This window comes from Camelus dromedarius, chromosome 2 (genome assembly GCF_036321535.1).
Source record: "Camelus dromedarius isolate mCamDro1 chromosome 2, mCamDro1.pat, whole genome shotgun sequence".
NCBI lineage: Eukaryota > Metazoa > Chordata > Mammalia > Artiodactyla > Camelidae > Camelus > Camelus dromedarius.
This window is the reverse complement of record NC_087437.1, coordinates 65,307,247-65,331,725: the sequence shown is the minus strand read 5'-3', so window position 1 is coordinate 65,331,725 and position 24,479 is coordinate 65,307,247. Positions and strand designations below refer to the sequence as shown.

Below are 24,479 nucleotides of genomic sequence, written 5' to 3'. Positions count from 1 at the left end.
GCTACCTCTCCAGGTCTCAATTAACACATCTGTGAATGAGGGGGTTGAACTAGTTGGGAGCAAGAGACACTAATATTTATTGAGCACTTACTATGTGCTTGCCATTATGCTAGGTGCTTTACCATGTAATCCTTATAACAACTCTATGATAAACCGTCAAAGTTTGGACAGTTGGAGAAACTTGCTCAAAGTTGTATGCCCAGAAAGTAGTAGAATTAAGAATTAGAACCCAGAATCTTCTAACTCTAAAGCCCTTTTTCTTCCCACTAACCTGTGCGTCCCTCTATACCAAGGGTCAGCAAACTTTTTTTCTATAAAGGGTCAGATCATAAATATTTTTAGCTTTGCAGGTTTTACTGCCTGTCACACCTTTTCAACTGTGCCATTATAGAATGAAAACAGCCACAGGCAATAAGTACATGAACAGCTGTAGCTGTGTTCCAATAAAACTTTATTTACAAAAACAAGTGACAGGTCAGATCTGGCCCTCAAGTCAGTTTGCTGATACCTCCTCTAGACCAGTGCTATCCAAAAGAACTTTCCGCAAGAATAAAACTGTTCTATATTTGTATTGTCCAGTATAGTAGCCACTAGCCACGTGTGGCTAGTTGACATCTTGAAATGTGGTTAGGAAATTTAACTGATGTATTTTATTTAATTTTAGTTAATTTAACTTAAATAGCTGCAAGTGGCTAGTGGCTCCTTTACTGAATAGTGCAGCTCTAGATGATTAAGAACATCTTGCCCAGTTCAAAGATTCAACTTAAAATTACCAAGGATAAAGCAGTCGCTGTATGAAACTGTTAGATTACTTTTAGTATAACTTCCATTTTAACATGAAAACCTAAGAACAAGCCAATAATATCAAAGGACTTTTATTCTAGGCTGGACCATAGCCTAGACCTAAGGCTCACATGCCTTAGCACCCATCTGAATTACACAGGTACTCATTCCTGCCTTTGCCCTATGTCTACTTGTGCTGAAATCCAGAGATTCTATTATTTTTGATAAGTTTCCCATGTAATTTTATGTGCAGCCAGCTAAGCACTGGCTTAGGGACTTCTGGACTAAAGAAATCAAAAGAAAATATTTTAAAATATTTAAAATTCACTTCACTTCACTCCCCAAACACCACTAAATTCAATACAAATATACCATGTCATTAGGAGAAAGTATACCACAAAGTTCTTCATTTAAAAAAAAAACAAACATTTAACTCTGTGGCTTAAAAGAGAGACATTTTATGCCCTTTATATAATATTTACTGAGCCCTTACTATGAGGCACTTTTCTAAGTGTTTTATATGTATTGTTCATTCCTCACAACTCCATGAGGTATTTCTAACACGGTGTATTTTACTGATGAAGAAATTGAGATATAAAGAGTTGATGTAGTGGCCTAAAGTCATGGAGTTAGTTAATAAATACAGGAGGAAGCATGCAAACCCAAGAAGTCTGATTTTAAAGTCTGTAATATTTAACAATATGCTATAATATTCAATCACATCTAGAAAACAGAACTTCAAAGCTATCAAGTGTAAGCACCCACCCTGAATCTGTAACTCCTCTAAAACAATGCAACCACCCTTTATGGAGTATGGGGAGAGAAGCAAACAGAACATCAACCTTTAAAACTAAAAACAAGAGCAAACTATGTCAAAATTCATGTAAGGCAATAAAAATATTAAGTTTTTAAAAGAAAACAGACACAAAAATCTTTTTTTTACTAATATCTAAAAAAATACCTAATTTTGTATTCTAAAAAAAGATCTTGCGATGAGGAATGAGTGAGAGTTCATGAAATGACTAACTTCATGGAGAAACATCTACATTGTTATACAACTACCACGACGGCTCTTGTTCATACAACAAATGTTTACTGAGTGCCTCTCCTGTTCCAGGCAAATCTCCTTATGAAGCATACATTCTAGAAGCCTTCTTTATTACTTCCCTATTCATAAATAAAGGTATAAACTTACAAAGGAGATGTTAGAATACTCTGTCTTCAAAGTATTCTGGTTAACTGTTTTGTTTTACTGATCTTTAGTGTTTAAGTTAAACACATTTAGGAAATACACACACACACACACACACACACACACACACGCAAATCATTTTTAACTCTAAAAATGACTTTTCTAGGGGGTGGGTATTAGTTTAGTGTAGAATGCATGCTCAGCATGCATGAGGTCCTGAGTTAAATCCCAGTACCACTGTTTTTTAAAAAAAAAAAAAAAAAAAAAAAGACTTTTCTCAATTCCCTACTTCCATTATACAACCTCAGCGATGTCATCTGAACTGGTGAAGGAAAAACTATGGCCAGCTAGTTGATAGGCCTGAGTCTCAATTGCATCCAGTTTGGCTTGCATTATGTGTTTCTGACTTTCACATTCTGCAGTACTAAAGCCAATTCCATTTAGTTCTAGCAAGGCCAAGCAGTACTGGGAGGGCATTTCCACTTTACAGAAAACATCTGGGGAAAAAAAAGAAAGCAAAAATGTTAATTCATCACCTAAGTGACTAGATCAGCATCATTAACCTAAACATAGATAGAATTTTTCCAGGAAAATCAGAGATGCTACTAAGCTATCCTTCAAGATCCAGTCTCCTGCACAGAACTCTCAAACCATCAATGAAGGGCATTAAAGTACTTTCATCTTTTCCACTTAAGCACTGGACTACTATCCGTGTCTATGCAGAGAGTAAAATGGGCAATCTTATGAATAGTCTGGATCATAACAGACTGCATTTCTCCCAAAATGTTTCTGCTTCTACTCTTAGCAAGAACAAGGTAGCCAATCTTGCTAAGCTGACTACAAAAGGTTAATTCCCCAAAATCATTTCCAGTATTCCTGGTCCCACTGTATGCAGGCTTGCACAAAGCCAAATATGAAGGTTTTATATTTCCCAATGTTCTCAGCAAAGAGTAAAGAGTAAGATTCCTGAAGTAAGAATCAGTATTCTTCTATCGGTTCACATTTCTCAAAAGAACAGTCATTCTAAATCAGTTTTCCCAGTATGTTTATTCGAATTATTAGTCTCAAAAATGCTCTATAAAAGGGTGGGTTTGAGAGACACTGTATCCTATGAATTTCAGCAATTATATATTATCTTTAGATATTTCTGATGCCTATTAATATACTACAGGCTCTGAATAAAACTGAACAAATATTTAACTTTGTTTTAACCAAAAATCCAAAATCATTGGACCATAAAACTCTTTATTATATATATTTATTAACAACCTGAAAAGTAAGTGTCCATAGAACACACTGTGGGAATCCTAAATCATTAAGAAAAAATCCATAACAAAGATTTCCGCTTCCAGTACTATGATTACTAGGACTACTACTAGGACTCTGTGCAACCCTGACCTGCCCTTCCCAGCTCCACATACACACATTCTTTGAGGTACTGCTGGTCTCAATTAGTGGGAGAAATCTCAAAGGACACATGTAACTACCATCTAAAGCAAACAAACAAGTGAGAGCTACTGGCCTCTAATAGTCAGAAGATACTGAGCAGTCACAGCCTGGCTTTCGAAGCCTAGAACCAGAGCAGAAATTCATGGGATGTGGGACCAGAGAAACGCAGAACTAGGGTCAGAATAAGAGTAGTCAGAGCAACACAAAATCAGAGTGACAGTGAGCCAGCCTGGATCCACAGAGAGCAGGAAGGAACAGGGTTGCAATGGGAATGGAGTCCTACTGCAAAAAGGTTGAGGGGATAACAGATCTTTGAAATAGCAATAGGAGGAGAAGCTGATTCTCACACTCCTGAACCAAAACTCTCAAGAAAAGCTAATGTAGCCCTTGGATGCACTGTAGTTTAATAACTAGCAAAAGCCAGAGTAAAGAGGCTTCTAGAGGAAGGCTGCCCCCAAGTAAGGCCTGTAGGGCTCCAATGATCAAACCTTGTATGAACTTAAAAAGAGTATGAAAAATACAAGACAGAAAAGACATAAGAATAGGACGCAGCAGAAACAACAAAAGACAGATTTAGAGCCCTAAGAATTACAGATATGGTATCATTACTCAGAACAGAGCACGACTATGCACAATTATGAGCAAATTATTTACAAAATCAAACAAGATGAATAGAAACAGGCAGAGCCGAATATTGGTGGTTGAGACTGTCTGGACTGCAAAAAGAAAAATATTCACCATCATTCACAGAAAGAACTTTGTTGATCCCCGCATTAGAAAATCAAAAGATAGGGTTTGCATAAAAATCATAAATTATCCACCTATGATAAAGAATGGCTAAATACATAACTATCCCCAGTCTATAACATCATAAAAATGTTCGGAACTGTGTTTTTACCTTGAAGGTTTTCCTTCTTCAACAAAGAACTGAGTTGATTCATAGAGTTGAAGATAAGGATGGACTCTACAGATGCTCTGTATCGCCCAGAATGCTCAGTGCTGACATTTAGCCCCAGGCTTTGAGTTCCTTGGCCAGTCTCTATCTCTTCCAGGAGTGGAAGCTCATGAGGAAGAAAACGGGAAATTATGCTGTGAAGAGTTGGTTCCTTGGAATCTGGATCTAGTAACCAGCACGCCACCTGAATGGGATAACAATCAGAAATTCTCTTGATTTTTCAAAAAGACATTTCTGCACCCTTAAATTAAAAAGGCAAAAAAGAAAGCTCATTTCTAATCTCTCATTTTCACTTAATACTTTTTCAGTGGTCTTTCCAGAAGAGTAGAAGGAAAAGATAATTGTAACAGGACTCATTTTTGATACCAATAAGAGCAATGGCCTTCAAAGAAGGAAAATTTATATGTTTCCATTACTCCAATGTTCCTGCTAATCTACTTCAGAAGTAGGCCTGAAACCCAGGTGCCTCTCAACTAACAAAAATTATGTTTCTAAAAATGCAGCTGGACTCTTCTCCACTAAGGCTGATTTTGGCTTATCTACTACCTTAATAAAGATGGGCCCATATAGTTTTAGGTTTAATTCTTTCAATGCTGCCTTTGAAAATCTTTGCCAAAAGAGCAAAAGAAGCTAAGAAGCTAAAAATCACCCTATTATTGATTATATTGATTATAACAATCAATTAGTATCATATCTAAACTCAAAATTAGTATTCCACACATCTCATGTATCTAGTACCAATGGAAGGAAAAAATGATATCCCTTTGAGGGCTATGATACTGTAAATAAATGTCTTCTGAAAGCACATTGTACTGTTAATTGCTTATTACAATAACACACATCACCTTTTCCTTAATAACTCAGAGTCATCATTATGAAGAGTGTATCATACTTTGCTATTATATAGAAAAGTTCTTAGGGGATAGTAAGAGTTTTTGTCCCTATGCTAAATAGCCTCTAACTACTATCCTTTTTGATCTCTTATACCTATACACTTTAACTATTTTCCACCTCTAACCTCATGGGTATTTGAAATACCCTGCTATCATATATCTAAATCTGACAGTTCTTTCATTTCTAATTTACTGTAAGATAGGAAATTTAGAACTTATGATCAAAATGAGTATCTTTTAAATATCTGAGGAAAGATGTAAACTTTAGTACTTAGATTTTGTGATATCTCAGTTTTTAGCTATACAGAGGCATTTGGTGTATAATACTCTCTTCTGGGTGGGTGAGATTACTGAAAAAGGAGTGACTAAAATACTTAAAGCTGCATTTTTGGAGCTAAATATATACCAAGTCATTTAAAAATTAACCCTAAACATTAAAAAAATATATTTTTTAAGAATGTAAAAAATTTTTAAATAATTCAGAGGACCTTAGGATCTTCGTAACTCTGTTCCAGGGAGATGCCACAAGACAGAAGAAGAATTTTATAGCTCTGGATGAAGTCATAAATGATAACAGAACGTTCTTTATCAGACTCCTTTCGAAAGCAAGATTGAAGGTGCCACATTCTGTCTTTCACAGTCAGGCTTGGATCCAGAGAAGGTGCAGACAAACTGGCACTAATTTCTAAAAAAAAAAAAAAAAAAACCCTAAAGGCAAAAAGTATATACATCATTTGAAGCAGCAATCTCTACTGTCAAGACCAAAAAGACTCAGAAGCCTCAGGATTTAGTTCAGCATGACCTTATCCAGGTCATGTTGCCTATAAAGATGAACTATTTTGTAATCTAAAAATTATGGTTTGGGCTAGGTGATTTATAATGCTCTATTTAGTTAGGAGGGAGAAAGTTCTAAATATCAAGATTCCTAAATTTATATTTCTCAGAATGTAGAATTAAAAGACAGAAAAGTTATACTGAAATGAATTTTAAAGAAACTCCTTTTTAAAGGAGATTTAGTATGAATGTGTAATGATATATCTAAAATAAAAGAAGTAGTAGTTCAAGGAACTACTCACTCTAACATATTTTCCCACAAAACAACTGATAATATTTCATGCTTAACTCAGGAACAGGCATTATATGGCATTTAAAAAAATGTTTCCTTGTTAATTTTGCTCCTGTCTAAAACCAACAATCAGCTAGGTATCCAACAACCATAATCAGATCACAAGGTATTTCCCTAGATCATATCCTTTTAATTCCAAAGATTTCTCCAAAGGCTGTGTGATTCAGTTACTGTAGATGTCTACTTATCACTGCCTCCAAATGACTTCCAGACGCAGTCAATAGGAGGAAAAATGTCTGGAAAGAAACTGCTATGATCCAATCTTCAAAAGTAAATCCTCAAGGTGGCCAGGGAGTCCTTAAAGCTGTACTTCCCTCAGGAAGAAAACATAGTATTAATAGCCTCATCTGACAAGCAACAGGGAGTAAAGGTGGGAGAGGTGGTAGTGGTACTTCTTAAGACATCGTTTCACAATAATTGCTGTAAAAGTCAATGGACTAAATGGCTCCAATCAAAAGATATAGAGCAGCAGATTGGGTGGTAATACAAGAGCCTACAATAAGCTGCCTACAAGACACCCACTTCAGGGTGAAGAGAACACATAGACTGAAAGCGAGAGGATGGAAAAGATATTTCATGCAAATGGAAATGACAAGAAAGTGGGAGTAGCAATACTCAGGCAAAATAGACTTTAAAACAAAGGCCATAAAGATAAAGAAGGACAGTATATACTGATAAAAAGAGCAATACAAGAGGATATTACACTTGTTATCATATATGCACCCTATATAGGAGCACCTAAATATACAAAACAAATACTAACAGAAATAAAGGGAGAAATTGATAGGAACATAATAATAGGAGATTTTAACACCACACTAACATCATTGGATAGATCTTCCAGACAGAAAATCAATAAGGCAACAGAGATACTAAATGACATAACAGAACAGCTAGACTTAGCTGATATTTTTAGGATATTACATTCCAAAAAACAGAATATACGTTCTTTTCAAGTGCACACAGAACACTCTCTAGGATAGACAACATACTCAGACACAAAAGAAGCCTCAAAAAATTTAAGAGGATAGAAACTATCCCAAGCATCTTTTGACCACAATGGCATGAAACTAGAAATCAATCTCAGGAGGGAAGGAAAAAAAAACCAAAAAATGAGAAAAAAAATGACTGCGTGGAGACTAAACAACATGCTACTAAAAAAACCAATAGGTCAACAATGAAATCAAAAAAGAAATTTAAAAATACCTTGAGACAAAAGACAATGAAAATACAACCATACAAAATCTATAGGAAAAGAAGTCCTAAGAGGGAAGTTCATAGTGATAAAGACCTTCCTCAAAAACAGGAACAATCACAAGTAAATAACTTAACCTATCACCTAAAAGAGTTAGAAAAAGAAGAGCAAACAAAACCTAAAGCCAGCAGAAGGAAGGAAATAATAAAGATCAGGAAGGAAATAAACAAAACAGAGATTAAAAACAATAGAAAAAATCAATCAAACCAAGAGCTTGCTTTTTAAAAGAGTAAACAAAATTGACAAACCTCTGGCCAGGCTCACCAAGAAAAGAGAAAGAACACAAATAAACAAAATAAGAAAGAAAAATGGAGAAATTACAACCATTACTACAAAAATACAAAAAAAAGAAAATACTACTAACAACTATATGGAAACAAACTGGACACCCTAAAAGAAATGGACAAGTTTCTGGAAACATACAGAGCATCAAAACTGAATCGAGAAGAAATAGACCACTTGAAGAAACTGATCGCTAGAAATGAAATAGAATCAGCAATTAAAAAACCTCCCTACAAACAAAAGTCCTGGACCAGATGGCTTCCTTGGGAATTCTACCAAACATATAAAGAACTCATACTTATCATTCTCTAACTCTTTCAGAAGATTGAAAAGGAGGGAATACTGCCAAACTCATTCTGTGAAGCCACCATCTCCCTGATACCAAAACCAGACAAAGACACTACCAAAAAAAGAAAATTACAGGCCAATATCATTGATGAACATAGATGCCAAAATCCTCAACAAAATATTAGCAAACAAAATCCAACACATAAAAAAGATCATACACCATGATCAAGCTGGATTCATCCAGGGACACAAGGATGGTTCAACATATGCAAATCAATCAGTGTGATATACCACATCAACAAAAGAAAGAACAAAAATCATATAATCATCTCAATAGATGCAGAAAAAGCAATTGATAAAATTCAACACCCATTTATGATTAAAAACTCTTACAAAAGTGGGTACAGAGGGAACATATCTCAACATAATAAAAGCTGTTTATAACAGCCAGCATAATACTCAATGGTGAAAAACTGAAAGCCTTCCCACTAAAATCTGGAACAAGACAAGGATGCCTACTCTCACCACTTCTATTCAATAGAGTCTTGGAAGTCCTAGCCACAGCAATCAGGCAAGAAAAATAAATAAAAGGGATCCAAATTGGAAGAGAAGAGGTAAAACTGTCACTATGTGTGGATGACATGATAATATATATATATAGAAAACCCTAAAAGTTCCACACAAAACTACTAGAGCTGATAAAGAATTTGGCAAGGTAGCAGGATTCAAGATTAACATACAGAAATCAGCTGCATTTCTTTACACTAACAATGAAATAACAGGAAAAGAAAGTAAAGAAACAATCCCTTTTAAAATTACATCCAAAACAATAAAATACTTAGGAATAAATCTGATCAAGGAGGTGAAAGACTTATATATGGAGAACTACAAAACACTGATTAAGGAAATTAAAGATGACTTTAAAAAATAGAAAGCTATCCCATGCTCTAGGATTGGAAGAATCAATATTGTTAAAACGGCCATACTGCCCAAGGTAATCTACAGATTTAATGTGATCCCTATCAAATTACCCATAACATTTCTCACAGAACTAGAATAATCCTAAAATGTATATGGAATCATAAAAGACCCAGAATCACCAAAGCAATACTGAAAAAAAACAAATGAAGCTGGAGGAATAACCCTCCAGACTCCAAATAATACTGCAGAACTACAGTAATTAAAATAGCAAGATATTGGCCCAAAAAGACATATGGATCAATCGAACAGAATAGAGACCCCAAAAATAAACCTATACACTTTAATTAATTAATTAATCTTCAACAAAGGAGGCAAGAATATACAATGGAGAAAAGACAGTCTCTGCAGCAGGTGGTGTTGGGAAAACTGGACAGCCACATGTAATTCAGCGAAGTTAGAACACTCCCTCACAACATACACAAAAGAAAACTAAAAATGGCTTAAAGACTTAAACATAAGACAAGATACTATAAATCACCTAGAAGAAAACGTAGGCAAACCATTCTCCAACATAAATCTGAGCAATGTTCTCCTAGGGCAGCCTAAAACATAAGCAAAACATTCTCCAACATAAATCTGAACAATGTTCTCCTAGGGCAGTCTACCCCAGGGAGAATGGCCATCATTAAAACATCCACAAACAATAAATGCTGGAGAGGGTGTGGAGAAAAGGGAATCCTCCTACACTGTTGGTGGAAATGTAGTTTGGTGTAGCCATTATGGAAAACAGTATAGAGGTTCCTTAAAAAAGTAAAAATAGACCTATCATAAGATCCAGCAATCCCACTCCTGGGCACATATCTGGAGGGAACTCTAATTCAAAAAGATACATGCACCCCAATATTCACAGCAGCACAATTTACAATAGCTAAGACATGGAAACAACCTAAATGTCCATCGACAGATGACTGGAAAAAGAAGTTGTGGTTATATATATACAATGGAATACTACTTGGCCATAAAAAAGAATAAAATAATGCCATTTGCTGCAACATGGATGGACACAGAGGTTGTCAGTTTCTAAGTGAAGCCAGAAAGAGAAAGAAAAATACCATATGATATCACTTGTATGTGGAATCTTAAAAAAAAAAAAAAAAAAAAAGACACAAATGAACCTATTTACAAAGCAGAAACAGACTCACAGACATGGAAAATAAACTTATGGTTACCAGTCAGGGAATGGAGTGGTGGGAAGGGATAAACTGGGAGCTCAAGATTTGCATATACTAACTACCATGTATAAAATAGATAAACAACAAGTTTAAACTGTATAGCACAGGGAACTATATTCAATATCATGTAGTAAGCTATAATGAAAAGAATATGAAAAGGAATATACGTATGTATATGTATGACTGAAACATTATGCTATACACCAGAAATTGATATAATACTGTAAACCGACTATACTTCAATCAAAAAAATAAATTTAAAAAGGACATCACTCCAGTTAATATATGAAATAACGTACATAACAGCCACTATTAAAAAAAATTTTTTTTAATTCTAAAAAATAAATTCTAGGCAAATATCAAGGAACTGTTCTCAACAAAAAAGTCACTATCCTCATAGCGGTTACATTAAAATTATATAGTGACTTAGCCAAATAGTGATTACTTACCAGAATGCTTTTGTTCCCTCTGCAATGAAAAATAGTAGGCATCTCTTCCACCCCAGCATACTGCCAGTCCAACCACCAAGATGTCATCACAACCTTTAACAGGAAATCCATCATCTCTAATAGGGTTTTCCTGAGGGGAACGAACTACATAAATCGAAAGTGAAATAGGTAAAAATCTCTAAAAATAAAGCCATTAAACGGAGCCTTAAAACAATGATAAAAATAATAAAAAAAAAACTATTTAACACACAAGTTTTTCAGATCCCTACAATATGCATTATGTGGATAGTCATTTTTAGGTGTATGTAAGATCTTTCTAGGCTTCCCATCAATTAAGACAACTGTCACTATGAAAAATTTACCAAAGATTTCTTAAAATAGGTCTATAATAATGACTAAAATAGTTTAAAGTTAACTTTTTAAAGTTTCTTAAAAGCTACATTTTGAATTTCTATAACTCAAGCAAAACAAAGATCACCTGCACACCACAAAAATTCTGTAGCAAACTCAGTGATTCTTAACACTAAGAAACTCCCTAAAAATCAAGAGTCTTATTTCTCTGAGAAGAAGTAGGTATGATTTCGTATTTGGAGTCAGTATATTCTCTAAAATAATGCACCTTCAATTTTACAAAGACATAGGTCAAAAACTATCTTATTTACAATTATATCCCCAATACCTGGAAAATAAACCAGCACATATTTATTAAATTTAAGTGAATGTTTTTATCCCTCTAAACTCTAGCACTGAAGGTACATAAAACTTGTCCTTAACACATATACTTCCTGATTCCTGATCAGACAAACATTCAGAACTTTAGAACAAATTCATTCAAAGATAGAGGTATTTAAGAAGTCTGATCAAATCTTGATTTCCACAACAGGTTATAAAGCCTACTACAGCTATCCCCCATAACAAAGAATCATTACAGTCATGAAGTTAAGACCAGAATATATGGCATTATTTAACCAAAAGTTTCAATTCTCTGAAAATTTGAGAGTCCTTTGGGAAACTTTGGGATCAACATTTCAATGTGATTCATGACTATAAACGGAGGTACAATTCTACTTGAAGTAAGTGTTGGAAAATATATAGCTAATACAGATCCTGAAAAAATATAATGCCTATTTGCTGTGCACTTCTGTGACTATATAAATGAATAAGGATATTACAATTTAATAGAAAATAATTCATGAGCAATGATGATTAATAAAAACCATCACGTCTGCCATTTGCAACAGCATGTATAGACCTAGAAGGTATTGTGCTAAGTGAAGTAAGTCAGAGATAGACAAACACTGTATGTCATCATTTTTATATGAAACCTAAAAAATAAAATGAATGAATATAACAAAATATAAACAGACTCACGGATATATAGAACAAACTAGTGGTTACCGGTGGGAAGAGGGTTGTGGGGAGAGGCAAGGTATTAAGAGGTACAAACTATTGTGTATAAAATAAATCAACTACAAGGATATACTGTAGAGCACAGAAAAATATGCCCAATATTTTATAATAACATTAAATGTAATATAAGCTATAAAAATATTGAATCACTATATTGTACACATGAAACCAATATTCTAAATAAACTATACTTCAGTTAATTAAATTAAAACCATGTCATACCATAAAGATATCAAAAAATCTGATTCATATTCAAAATATACATCTTTAATTTCACAAACTTACATTCTAATATATATCTATGAGATTTCTTTTTTAGAGAAATGTTGTGTTCAATGTTAAAGCTTAGCACACTCTAACACCAGATATGGCCAGGATTTGAAGCAGCAGAGATGTGTAGGGAACCTCCACAGAGCCTTCAGAAGTGAAGAGGAGAAAGACAACCATAAAATAGAAAAGCCCTGTGGCATCAGACAGGGCAAAGCCCAGAATGGCATAGGAAAAAGAGCTGCTGTTTGAGAGGCAGGTTCCTGGAACACCCAAGCATCAAGCTGTGGAACACTGTTCCAGGGCTGGCCTCTGAACCAGCCATATCAACTATGGTGTTCCCAGCAGCAATAAGCTTGGCTGCTGAGTCAGTGTCCAGGGAGACAACACTGGTATGGGACTCTCAATGAGCTACCTAGAATGAGGAGCTGCTATAGAAAGGCTCTGTAGATGGGATCTCTGGCCTACTTGAAAGGAGGCAGACACAAGCCTGATTAGACCCCATGTTCAATGGTAGATCAGTGCCAGGGGAATGAGTAGTGTTCTAGTAGTCTGCACTTTTTCAGTCTCCCAGCTTGAGCTCTTGGCCTCACTGCTCAGCTCTCCTACTCACATGTCCTGAGGTTCCCCCATCTCTTATACCAGGGGGTAACTATTATTAATCTAGTTGTGCTGAACAATAAGGCTGTTCTACATGTAAACTCACGTAAGAGAAAATTATTAAACTTTGAACAAATTTAATACATTTAATATCCAATGCTGAAAAGTCTTGATCCCATCTCAGTCCACTGTTTTACATATAAATGTAGAAATTTATTTTTAATTCTTACCTTGTTTAAACCTTCCACCAATAGTAGTAGTTTTAGAAGATGTCAAATTACTAATCTTTTCACAAGCCAATGAGATGGAAAATCGAGTTTTGCTCTGCCACTCCTTAATGAATGTTTGAAACAGAGTTTGGTCACTTGCTACATCAATTATAGCCAAACTTTCTGAACTGCATGAGGCTGGAGTTAGCTGCAACCCATCCGGTGATAGCTGCAGTGAAAAGCTTGTGTCTCTGATGGGACTGCTGTCTTTTAAACCATTTCTCTCTGGACTTAAATCATGGTTTTTATTATCTGAAGGCAAACAAAATAAGTAACTTTCATCAAGTTGTGAAACACTACTGATTTTCTGGAGCTTCACAGAAGATGTTCCAATACCTGGAAATGCCATCTTAGAAGCAGATGCTGGAATGGGTGTAGGAGGAATGAGTCCATTATCATCAACTATACAGCTTTCTTTACAAGGCAAGAGGGAGGGGATTTCACCATGAATGACATTGTTCTCTAGTGCCCCAGTTTTGCCTTTTACTGCAATATTAGGGGAAAATGAAATTCCTTGCACTTGATTTGGCTCCAAATTTGAAATCAACTCTTGTTTGTCATTTACAGTTGTATTTTTTCCTTTCGAAAGTGACAAGTCCGTAGTGGTTAATTTTAACTTTTCATTTTCTAGAGGACTGGGAACTTGATCCAAAATCCTTTGCAGTCCTGGACTTAAATCAAATGATGCCCCTGACCATACAAATGAATTCTCTTGTCTCATCCCAGTTAATTTGGATTTTTGAGACCTTTCATCTTTAACTCCTCCAATTACTTCTCTTTGGGGATAATCATTACCTTCAATCACTGGATCACTCAGTTCTAATACTCTAAGAGATACTGTAGTATTATGTTTCTCTTGGACAGGAGACACGTCTACATTGTCCAAAGCTTCAACCATCTGAGCAGAATCTATTTCTGAACATATAATGGACCCATCACTGAAACAAGACAATGGCTGCTGATTATCTTGATTCTCATTCATATTTGATTTTTTAATTGGGCCCTCTGGTTGGAAACACAGAGAATCACTGAAATGGACTGAAGCTATTTCCAAAGGAAGTTCTTTTGCTCGTACATCAGGTGGTTGTTCTTTTATGAGGTCATCTTCACTGAAACTGTCAAACAGTAAACTATCACTCAAATTCAAACTTGTTTCAGGAACTGGCAGACATTCTACTTCTATACCGGTAGGAGTTATCTTTTGAGGAAACAGGGGTATAACTGGTTTCATAGCTTCTTGTGTTTGATAACCTTGAAGAAAACTATTTAATTGGGAGTCAGTAACAGAAAGTTCATTGCCTTTAAAACATGGGCCATTTTCCCCCACTAGTATAGGAGAATACAAAGTTGGGCTTTCTGGAGTCAGGTTATCAACCCCATGTGAATCAGTGCCTTGTTTCACAGCATCTACAGTCTTAAGTTTCAAATGATCTATATTTGTCATTCCAGAAGAACATCGTTCACGAGGAAAAGTAACGTGAATCTCATTCTGACAAGAGCTCACTGAGCTCTGTTTGTCTAGGCTCTTCTGCATCATCCCTGTTGCCAGGTTTGTGTCCTTCGCTCCTTCTTGCTTGGCATTTTCAGTTGCCACCTGTTGAATTATTTTCTCTGACTGAGTATCAAGGTACAAACTATCTTCAAAATCACAGAGATCTAAACCTAGGTCAGAAACATGATTATTTTTAGCTTTGACTGCTTCATAAGCATCTGTTTTTTCTTGTACTCTAGGGGTATTTAGAATATTCTCAAGCTGGCTTCCTGACTTACCACATGCTCTACTTGGTAGATGTACTCCACTGGGAATCTCAGTGCTGCTTGTATTATCTCCTGATACCTGAAGATTATTTGATTTATTTTCTTCAGCATTAAACTTTACACTTTCATGTCTGACAATAACAGTTGAGTTTCTACTCATGTAACTACAGTCTGCCTCACAGGGCATTTGTATTGCTGTTATTTTTTTCAGTTTGGTATAAGTGTTTGCCTGTTTATCAAACTGCTTTTCCAGGCAGTTAGCTGGATGGCTGTCATGGTGTTTCACACAAACATTGTGGTTTTTTGACTCATTTTGTATCCATGCTTTATTTATTTTTTCTGACTCAATTGCTAATTCTCTTCCATTTTCACTAACCACCTTAGCATCTTGACAAATTACTTTTTTACTCTGGGATCCTGTGATAAAATGTTCCACTAGAATATCATTAGCTATTGTTTTGTTCCTTAAACAACTTTGTTCCGTTTGTGATAGGAATAATGCTTTGTTGTATTTTCCCTCAGCACAGAAAGATACATTTTTGGCAAATGGCTCTGGACTTCTAAACTCCATATTCTCATTTAAAGTAAATGAGTCTTCACAATGAACAGGATTAGACATAGTTCGTTCTTGTAAATTGATCCTATGTATCATAGTGTCTTTGATAGGGCTATTGTCTCTGGATAGTTTTAGATGCTTATTACTATGTTTCCAAGATTGAGAGGTTGTATTCATCTTTTCTGAACTGAAATTCAAAGCTTCTTTTTTTGTTTTCTCAGATGAGAGAGTCTGAACAACTTTCTTAGAGCTTGTTTTCCCCTCATGCAGAGAGGTTCCTAGCTTCTTTTTATTTATATTCAAAGAAGCCTGTTTTCTTGTTCTGGTAATGCAATGTAACTGATGTTCTTGATTTCCAACCTGAAACTTGTGAGAAAAGAAATTTGTACCCTCTGTTCTTTTATCTAAATCATGCACTGTATTTGGTGAATGATTCACAGAAGAATCGCTGAATACTGTGTTACTTTTTCTTTTTGCTGTTACTCTTTTATAAGAACTCTCAATTTGGGGTATAAATTTGTGTTCTTTTACTTCTGACTTACTGCTGATCAATGAGTGTGTATCAGAATTTGAAAGGGAATATGGATTCCACTGCACTCCCATTTCAATTAAGTCCTGCTGCAGAATCATTCTGGCTTCTTCCACTATAAGGGCTGCTACTTCCCTTTCAGTTAAGCCTTTTCTGCCAGTCACCCAAATAGTTCGCATATTCCGACGTTCTTCAGCAGCTTCCTCTTCCTCATCCACTGCCTTTCTGGTACTATACAAGGGATAGGAAAATAAGTAAATTAATGCATTGATTCATTCATTAATACAACACATTTTTATTAAGCATCAACCTGAGCTTTTCTAGGAACTGAGGAAGTAGAATTGAATAAGAGGGAAGTATATCTACCCTCATAGAGCTTTCCTTCTAGATGGGGGAATCAGAAAATAAACAAATGTTAAAACACATTCTGTGTAGTTGATAAGAGTTGTGGGAGGAAAAAAAAAAAAAAAGAAAATGAAGCACCAGAAAGGGATGGGTGGTTCTTCAATTTCTAAATAGCATCATTAGGGAAGGCCTCATTAAGACAGTCTTTAAACCTGGAGTTTATTGATTGACAGAATTTGAAACAGAGTTCAGAATAACTACAGGAGGTACAAAATGAAGAGAGAAAGTTCAGAATTGAGAGATCCAGAGAAGAATCCCAAATTTTTCATATAAATTCTGCCCAAATATCTGGCTGTCAAAATTATGCAAGTGTGGGCAGACTCCAAGCAGCCAAATGAAAGTCTAAACAACTGAACTGAGATTTGAGCTATTGCCCACAGCAGGCAGGCAAAGTTGAGAGTGTGAGCTCAGTCAAGCTAACTGATGAAATATCAGTGCTCTTCACAGTAATATATTCTACACTGTAAAAGGTAAAACACACATGCAACTGAAATATCATAAAGAGAGGATAAACAGGATGAGGCATTAAAATTGTGGAAGAAATGATAGCCAAGAATCTTCTGTTTCTAACCAACATAGAGTAATATGGACCAATTTAGCCTCTCACCTAAAACAACTAAAAAATTGAGACTAGGTCATAAAAGACATTGCAGCTTCCATTTTGCTCTCTCTTGGGTCACTCACTCTGGGGGAAGTCAACCATCATGTTATAAGGATATAAAGCCGTTCTACAGAAAAGCTCATGTGGAGAACTAAGCACCAACTTGCCAGCTTCTATGAGTCATCTTAAAAGCAGACCTAAGTCAACCCTTCAGATGGCTAAAGTCCTTGCAACTTAACTACAACCTCATGAGAGAGCTCAAACCAGACCAGAACCACCAGGAAAGGTACTCCCAAATTCATAACTTGCAGAAATTTTGAATTTATATGTATTTACTAGTTGCTTTTAAGACACTAAGTTCTTAAGTAATTTGTTCCATAGCAACTAATTACAGCCTAACAAAAATGCCTAGTAAAACCATCAAACTTCAAAGATATGGATAATAAATCTCAGGGCCTACATATGTAGAAAGGCAAAAGAATCATAGTCCCATCAGAGTCCTCAAAAACAGTATACAAAGCAAAAAAAAAAAAAAAAAAAAATTTTCAAAAAACTCCATAAAAGAAAGTATAGACTAAGGATTTATATCAAGCCAAGAGGTGCTTCAAATATTAAGGTTATAGGAAAAGAGTTTTAAACATACAAGACCTTGGAGAATTCTATACTAGATAAGCCCTCCTCAAGGGATCTACCAGAGGATGTTTCATCCACTCGAGAGAGGAAGGAACACTTCAGCATACGGCTTCCTAGGTCTTCATGTGAAAATAAACTGATCTCAGAAATTAAGGATTTTAAAAACAATAAAGAATCAGGAACAAAGGACTATTATCAGGCAAAAGAAGTAACCACTATAGTAAAGATAATAAATCAGTCATAAAGATTCCAAGATGGTTTCAAAGGCAAAGATCAGCCTGAAGCACATTCTTGAGCTGTCTTGTAGGATCCAAACTCCCTTGAGAACTAATCCACCAGACTAACTGGAGTCTAAGGAATGATAATGCTGAGCTTTGCTGACCCTCATGACTTCACTCAACTAGGTGCCTGGATTTTGTCAACCTAGAGTGAACTTTGCCTCATTTTAATGCTAAAATCTCCACCCCAAGAGAGGGGACTGCCTTCACGTTTGAGCATGCTGTAGCACTGTGCAAGGGCATTTCAAACTCCACCTCTATATGGAAGATCACAATCACCCTTTCATGAATATGCATGCACCCTTAGCTTAAAACTACCCTGATCATGCTGTGCAGGGAGACAGTGCCATAAGGGCTATCTCCCTGTCTCATCTGTCATAACCAATAAATGCTTATGCTTTGCTCAAAAGTATTTGGCTTGTTCATTGGCTATGCACCCCAAGCAATGGAACCACTGAGTCCAGTAACACCAGGTGCATTGTAAAACACCCCACAATCCCTAACCCTGTGGCACATCCCTTGAGGTATTAGTTTGGCTCTGAGAAACCCAAGGGTATGGCTAAAAGAAATGGGATCCTTTATATCCAAAGAGTTGAGTTTGCCACCTTCCAGTATACCTGCTTATTTTATGTTTAAGAACTGCAGTCCTGGCGGGTAGGGTATATAGCTCAGTGGTAGAGCACATGCTTAACATACACAAGGTCTTGGGTTCAATCCCCAGTACCTCCATTAAAATAAATTTAAAAATACACACACACCCCCAAAAAAACAAAACAAAACAAAACAAAGAACTACAGTCCTGGAAGCTGCAGATGCTGAGCAAAACAGCGAAGTTTTACTAAACATAGCCTAGAATTACAGCGGCCATTATGATCAATGTTCCAAATAGGTAAGGTCATTTAAAAGGTACACTTAAAAGCAAGAAACCTCCCAAAGCAAACACAATGGAATATCTATTTTAATTAGTATGCAGAAGACTTCAAAAGTTTTCAAAACTCCAAAAGTCTTCATTGAAAAACTCATTACAAAAAATTGATGAAAAGTTAAAGATATAAAAGGTGCCTGAAACAAAAATACTGATGTGACTCCTACTGCTTTCTTCTTTCCTTTTTCACCTGAGTACTCGTTTTACTACTGCCCTGTCTGAACTGCCTTTCTACTCTGAAGAGACTATTAGACAGTTGCTGTTTAAAATAAAACCACCTGATTGTAGTAACTTATGGAGAAAGAGAATATGAAAACGAATATATGTATGTTTCTATATGACTGAAGTATTGCACTGTACACCAGAAACTGACACAACATTGTAAACTGACTACACTTCAATAAAAATATATTTATAAATTAATTAATTAAATAAAACAAAACAAGATAAAACAATACCTGAAGTTGCAGATGAAACTCTTCCACTATAGGAAAAGAATTTCTTAAACCTCAAGAGTGAAAGAGTAGAAAACTAACAAGATGGCTACTGAGTTGTTCAGGCCTGTACTTCTAGCTAAACTGATCTTATGACTAACACGCCCCCCACCTTGTGCATTTTTTTCTTAGAATTACTTATTCTTTTATCCTAGAGGTCATGAAAGAAGGTCATGGATTGAACCTCAAGAAAATGGGCAGACTCTCCTAAATTCCTCCATAACAAGACCAAGTTCTTATCAAGATGAAAGAAATGTAGCCCCTGCTCACACCTTGATTGTTATCTCCCTCCTGTTTCCATTTTTCTGTGAAACCCCAGGACCCTTACTCCAAGGTAGGCTCGCAGTCTTTAAGGTATTAGCCTGCTATGACTCCTTTTGTCTGGCAAAGCAATAAAGCTGTTCTTTTCTAATACTCCCAAAACTCAGCCTCCAACTCTCAATTCAGCTATCAGGGTACAGAGGCTGGTTTTTCAGCAACGAGAGGAGCCCCAGAAGTTTAAAGAATTTTAGTGTTATTGTCAGTGCCTATGACCCTAGAATACTAAATCTTTATCAGCTTGTACATGTTTGAACTGGGGAAGTCAAAAAATGGATGCAGGAAGCAAGATGGCAATACCCTGAGGATGATACCAGAGAGGGCTCAAAAAATAGCAACTGATTTTTCACAAATCATTATAAAAAGGCAGAAAACAGAATGCGAAGCCGTAAGCCTGACTGAACTTGACTACTGCTGAGCATTCTGAAAGGATCATGGAGCTGTTAGCGGATGGAGGGATCCCTAAATTAGGAAGCTCACCAAAGTGTGGGTTCTTGCTGCTGGCTGTGAAAGAATTCACACAGCAGAGGTTGAGGGATGAAATGGAAGGGGAAATGGAAGGAAAGTGCTCCAGCAGAGAGAAGGGAAGAAAAGAGCTAGAGCAGGGAGCTGTCAGCCAAGATGGGTGGTAGAGACAGCTCTGGCTGGGTCAGGCCATGTGGACTTTTATGGGAGTCTTCTGCTATCATGTCTTCCTTTTGTGTATGATGGAGCCAATCAGTCCTTGTTTTTCAGTCCTTTTATGGGTTTTTCTGGTTGTTGTCATGGCAATAGTCAAGTGTTATGGTGCTGGTGGGCGTGTCACTTAGCTTGCTAATACATTACAATGAGCGTATAATGATGCTCAAGGTCCAGTGGAAATCAAATCCTCCACCATCTTGGAATTGGTGGGTTCTAACCAGTTCTTGTTTCTTCCCTGCTGGGGGCAAGAGCCCTGATAACAAAAACGAAAGTTGCTTTTAACCAGAATGCCTACAATCTAGTGGACCCAGAAACCCCCCCCAAAATAACCATCTCCAAAGATTCTTTTCAGCCAAGTTTGAAAGGGAAATGAAGGAATAATCTCAGTTAATCCTCGAGACAGGTGGTCAGAGTCATTGCCATTCCCCAATGTCTGCAGGCTTGTCCTAATCAACTGCTTGAGCATGCTCTTCTATGACTCATGGAGGCCTGGGAAACTTCAGCTTTTCTATAAATAACAGGCAGGGGTTTGGGAAGGGGGGCTCACAAGGTCCTACTCCATTTCAGAGCAAGATTGAAAACAAAAATCTGCCAAGCTAATAGCATTATAGCTACAACAATTCCAAGGCCATAAACCCAAAACAACACCTAGGCCTCCCCCATTACACCCTCCTAAGGGTTCATCATCAAAACACTGGCCCAAAAGTCAGTCTCTATCATAATCAGCTAGGACCCTTGGGGGTAGGAGGGTGAGTATCTTCAAAAACCCTATGCAAATTCTTCAAAATCAACTTAAATGCCCCAATATGAGCCCCTCCAAGAGCTGAAGAAACTCTACGGAATATTCTAGTAAACTGCTGTTACTGCCCTTAACAGCCAAGGGAAACTAAAAATTAACAGGGTTATTCAATATTGTCAGAAATATTTACTTTGTCCTTCTGAAACCTGACAAAGATATTAGAAAGGACTTAATAACTTTATGAGCAGAAAACTGGCCAAACTGGAAGCTGATATTCAGAGCCTGATAAGAATTTTTAGGCCTTTTCTACATTTAAAGAATGAAGAACCTTGTCTTCTAAGATCCTTTTGAGTCTATGTGTGTGTATGTCTACATATGCATATGTGTATATATACGCACACATATACACGTTATAGAACTGTAGTATTTTTCTACCTCTGGATGGTATTGCCAAAATTGATTTATAAAAGAGCTTTATTTAGTTGGTTTAAAAACAAGCTTGTAAGGATCGGGCATTCCACAGTTCTAAGGAATATACTAACTCAAATGCTTTTCAAGAGCAAGTTATCTAAAATAATCTTTAGTAAGTAAAAGCTGGTTTTAAGTTTGTTGCTTTAACTAAAACAGACATGTCTTTAGAGTTATCAGCATTAATTACAATAATTTTATTCTACCTAAGCCAAAAAATTTGTCAGCAAGAAAAATAACTTGGTACAATGAAATTTTCATTAGATCTAAATATAATTGTTTAGAGCAAGTAAATTAAAAGTAGAATAAAAAGGTTTCCTAGGTGAACTTTTCAAGTAAGTTTTCCAAATCTTTTCAGTAGCCTGAAACCCTAAAGTTTTGCCAAGATGAAATTTAATGATGGAAATTTACTGAACATTTAGATCATTCAAAATAAGATAAAATAGGTGAAAGATTAATTACTGAACATAGGTTTATCTACTTTTGGCTTCCTATTGTTAGGTACTTAGATAAGTGGGGGCACTGGGCAGATAGGTGGAGGAGAGGGAGGATGGTCCTGAAGATGGTGTTATGCCCACCTCCAACATAAAGGGGCTTTACTTCTAAATGAGTGGAAGAAACTGGTTAGAACTGGACAGCCGAAACTGCGAGGTAGAGAGAAGAACCTAACCAGACATGACCCAATGCTCATTTTAATATAATTAGCATTGTGGTTTCTCTGTGTGCATCATGGGTAAGGACATGGGTAAAGAGGACAAAGATGACTAGGTATTCTAGGGGTAAGACAAGTATGACAAGAACTGGAGTCTTTTCCCTTCCCCTTTTGGGGTAACACTATTGCTGAGAAACTGAAGATAAAATTTGGGATTACTAGTAAGCATGTTTGGTGCCATGCTGAGAAATTTTCTGAGAAAGCGCATGTTTCTAGAAGTTATAGAGTATTCATAATTTTGCCAAGCTACAGAATCTCGTGTAAGAGACAGTTCACAATTGTTTGGTTCTCAACTTTCACCAGAAATTAAAGTTTTTAAAAGTGAAAAATTCTAACATACGTAACTAAAGCTATAAGAAACAACAAAGGAAACATCTCCATATGCAAGAAAGCAGGATGTGTTTTGGCTAAGAAAAGTTATGAAGAATGAAGATGTACTTTGTTAAGGGAAATAAGAGTAATTTTGTCTGAACTGGAACTCCTGATTATAAAGGATAAAGGTATAAAAAAGGTTGAAGAAAGAAAAGATTTTACCTTGTGGAATCAAGCTGACTAAAACTGAATTATTATAAGGGTTTTTTAAATTAAGCTTTAATATCAATAGTATACTTACATAAAACTAGAATTTTATTTTCTTTCATCTGCTAAATAGACAAGTATCGTTTTATACTGATCTGTGATCCTATTTAGTCAAGAGTCCAAACCATTTGATATCTTTGACAAACTTCCCAAAATCAAATTCTAAATAAGTTCTTTGACCACAAACCAACTGTGAACTTTTCCACAGGGCCCCCCAGAGTATTTCAAAAGATATTTAACTAATTAGGCTTATTTGCTATGGTAAATTACATAGGAAGCATTATCAAATAAGAAGTAACACTAAATCTTCTTTATGTTGTATTTACATAAGTATATGAGTGTTCTGGAAATTGTGTGAAATCCCTAGAAATTTGATTTGCCTGGTATAATTCTAACTGATAATTCTTTTAACTTATAATTCTAGTTATTATCTTAAAATGTTGTATGACAAGCTCTGGGACCGCCATCAGAAGTGGGCAACAAGTAATAATCTTACTGCTATTCACTTATATTCTGAAATTGCTGACATCAAAACTGAGGCTCACACTAAAAATACTGTACCTGAGTATCAGGGAAATGCCCTAGCTGATTTTCTTTTCTTTTTTTTTTAATTGAATTATAGTCAGTTTACAATGTTGTGTCAATTTCTGATATACAACACAATGTTTCAGTGTTTCAATGTTTCATACATGAATATACATATATTTGTTTTCATATTCTTTTTCACTGTAAGCTACTACAAGATATCGAATATAGTTCCCTGTGCTATACAGTATAAACTTGTTTATCTATTTTATATATACCAGTCAGTATCTGCAAATCTCAAACTCCTAGTTTATCCCTTCTCACCCACTCTCCCCGGTAACCACAGTTTGTTTTCTAAATGTCTGTGAGTCTGTTTCTGTTTTATATATGTAAAATTTCATGCAAAGGCAATAGCAACAGAATCTGTAAAGACTATAGCAAGTGTAGATGAAGTTCCTTTTACTTCTGCAAAAATTACTCCCTTACTGCCAGACTTTCGCCATCCTGATGTCCTTATAACATGACAACAGTCTGCTTCTGAATCAGAGAAACTGTAAATCAAACAAACAGTTGGGGAGGCTATGGGAAAACCAAAAAAGTCTCTTGGTTCTTCCTGGCTCCCTGACAGACCCCCATTTCTCTGTTTTTGCATTCCTTCAACCACCATAGTACATTTAAGGACTATTTTTATCCCTAGAGGCCTCAAGCTTCCTTCCTCTGGACCTTTGAAAAACTGTCTTCAAGTAGAAAAAGTATTGATTACATGGGACTACATGAACTGAGGAGGATGTGCTAACGTTTTGCTTTCCCAAATTCAAGGAGAAGTTTTCTTAAGCTATCTATGACTTAAAAACTTTACCAAAGTATACCTTTGTGAATAAAAATGAAACATTTACATTTTCTCTCT

General features: G+C 35.9%; 1 protein-coding gene across 1 annotated transcript in view; it reads right to left on the bottom strand.

Moving 5' to 3' along the window:
* Positions 1-24,479, bottom strand: part of POLQ (DNA polymerase theta) — a 92,436-nt gene that overhangs the window by 31,557 nt on the left and 36,400 nt on the right. Inside the window, exons 16-20 of the mRNA XM_031454979.2 lie at positions 13,333-16,445; positions 10,826-10,969; positions 5,761-5,957; positions 4,323-4,563; positions 2,279-2,472 (exon numbers count right to left, since the gene is read on the bottom strand). Coding sequence (XP_031310839.2) covers positions 2,279-2,472; positions 4,323-4,563; positions 5,761-5,957; positions 10,826-10,969; positions 13,333-16,445 — 3,889 coding nt within the window. The remainder of the gene's footprint in view (positions 1-2,278; positions 2,473-4,322; positions 4,564-5,760; positions 5,958-10,825; positions 10,970-13,332; positions 16,446-24,479) is intronic.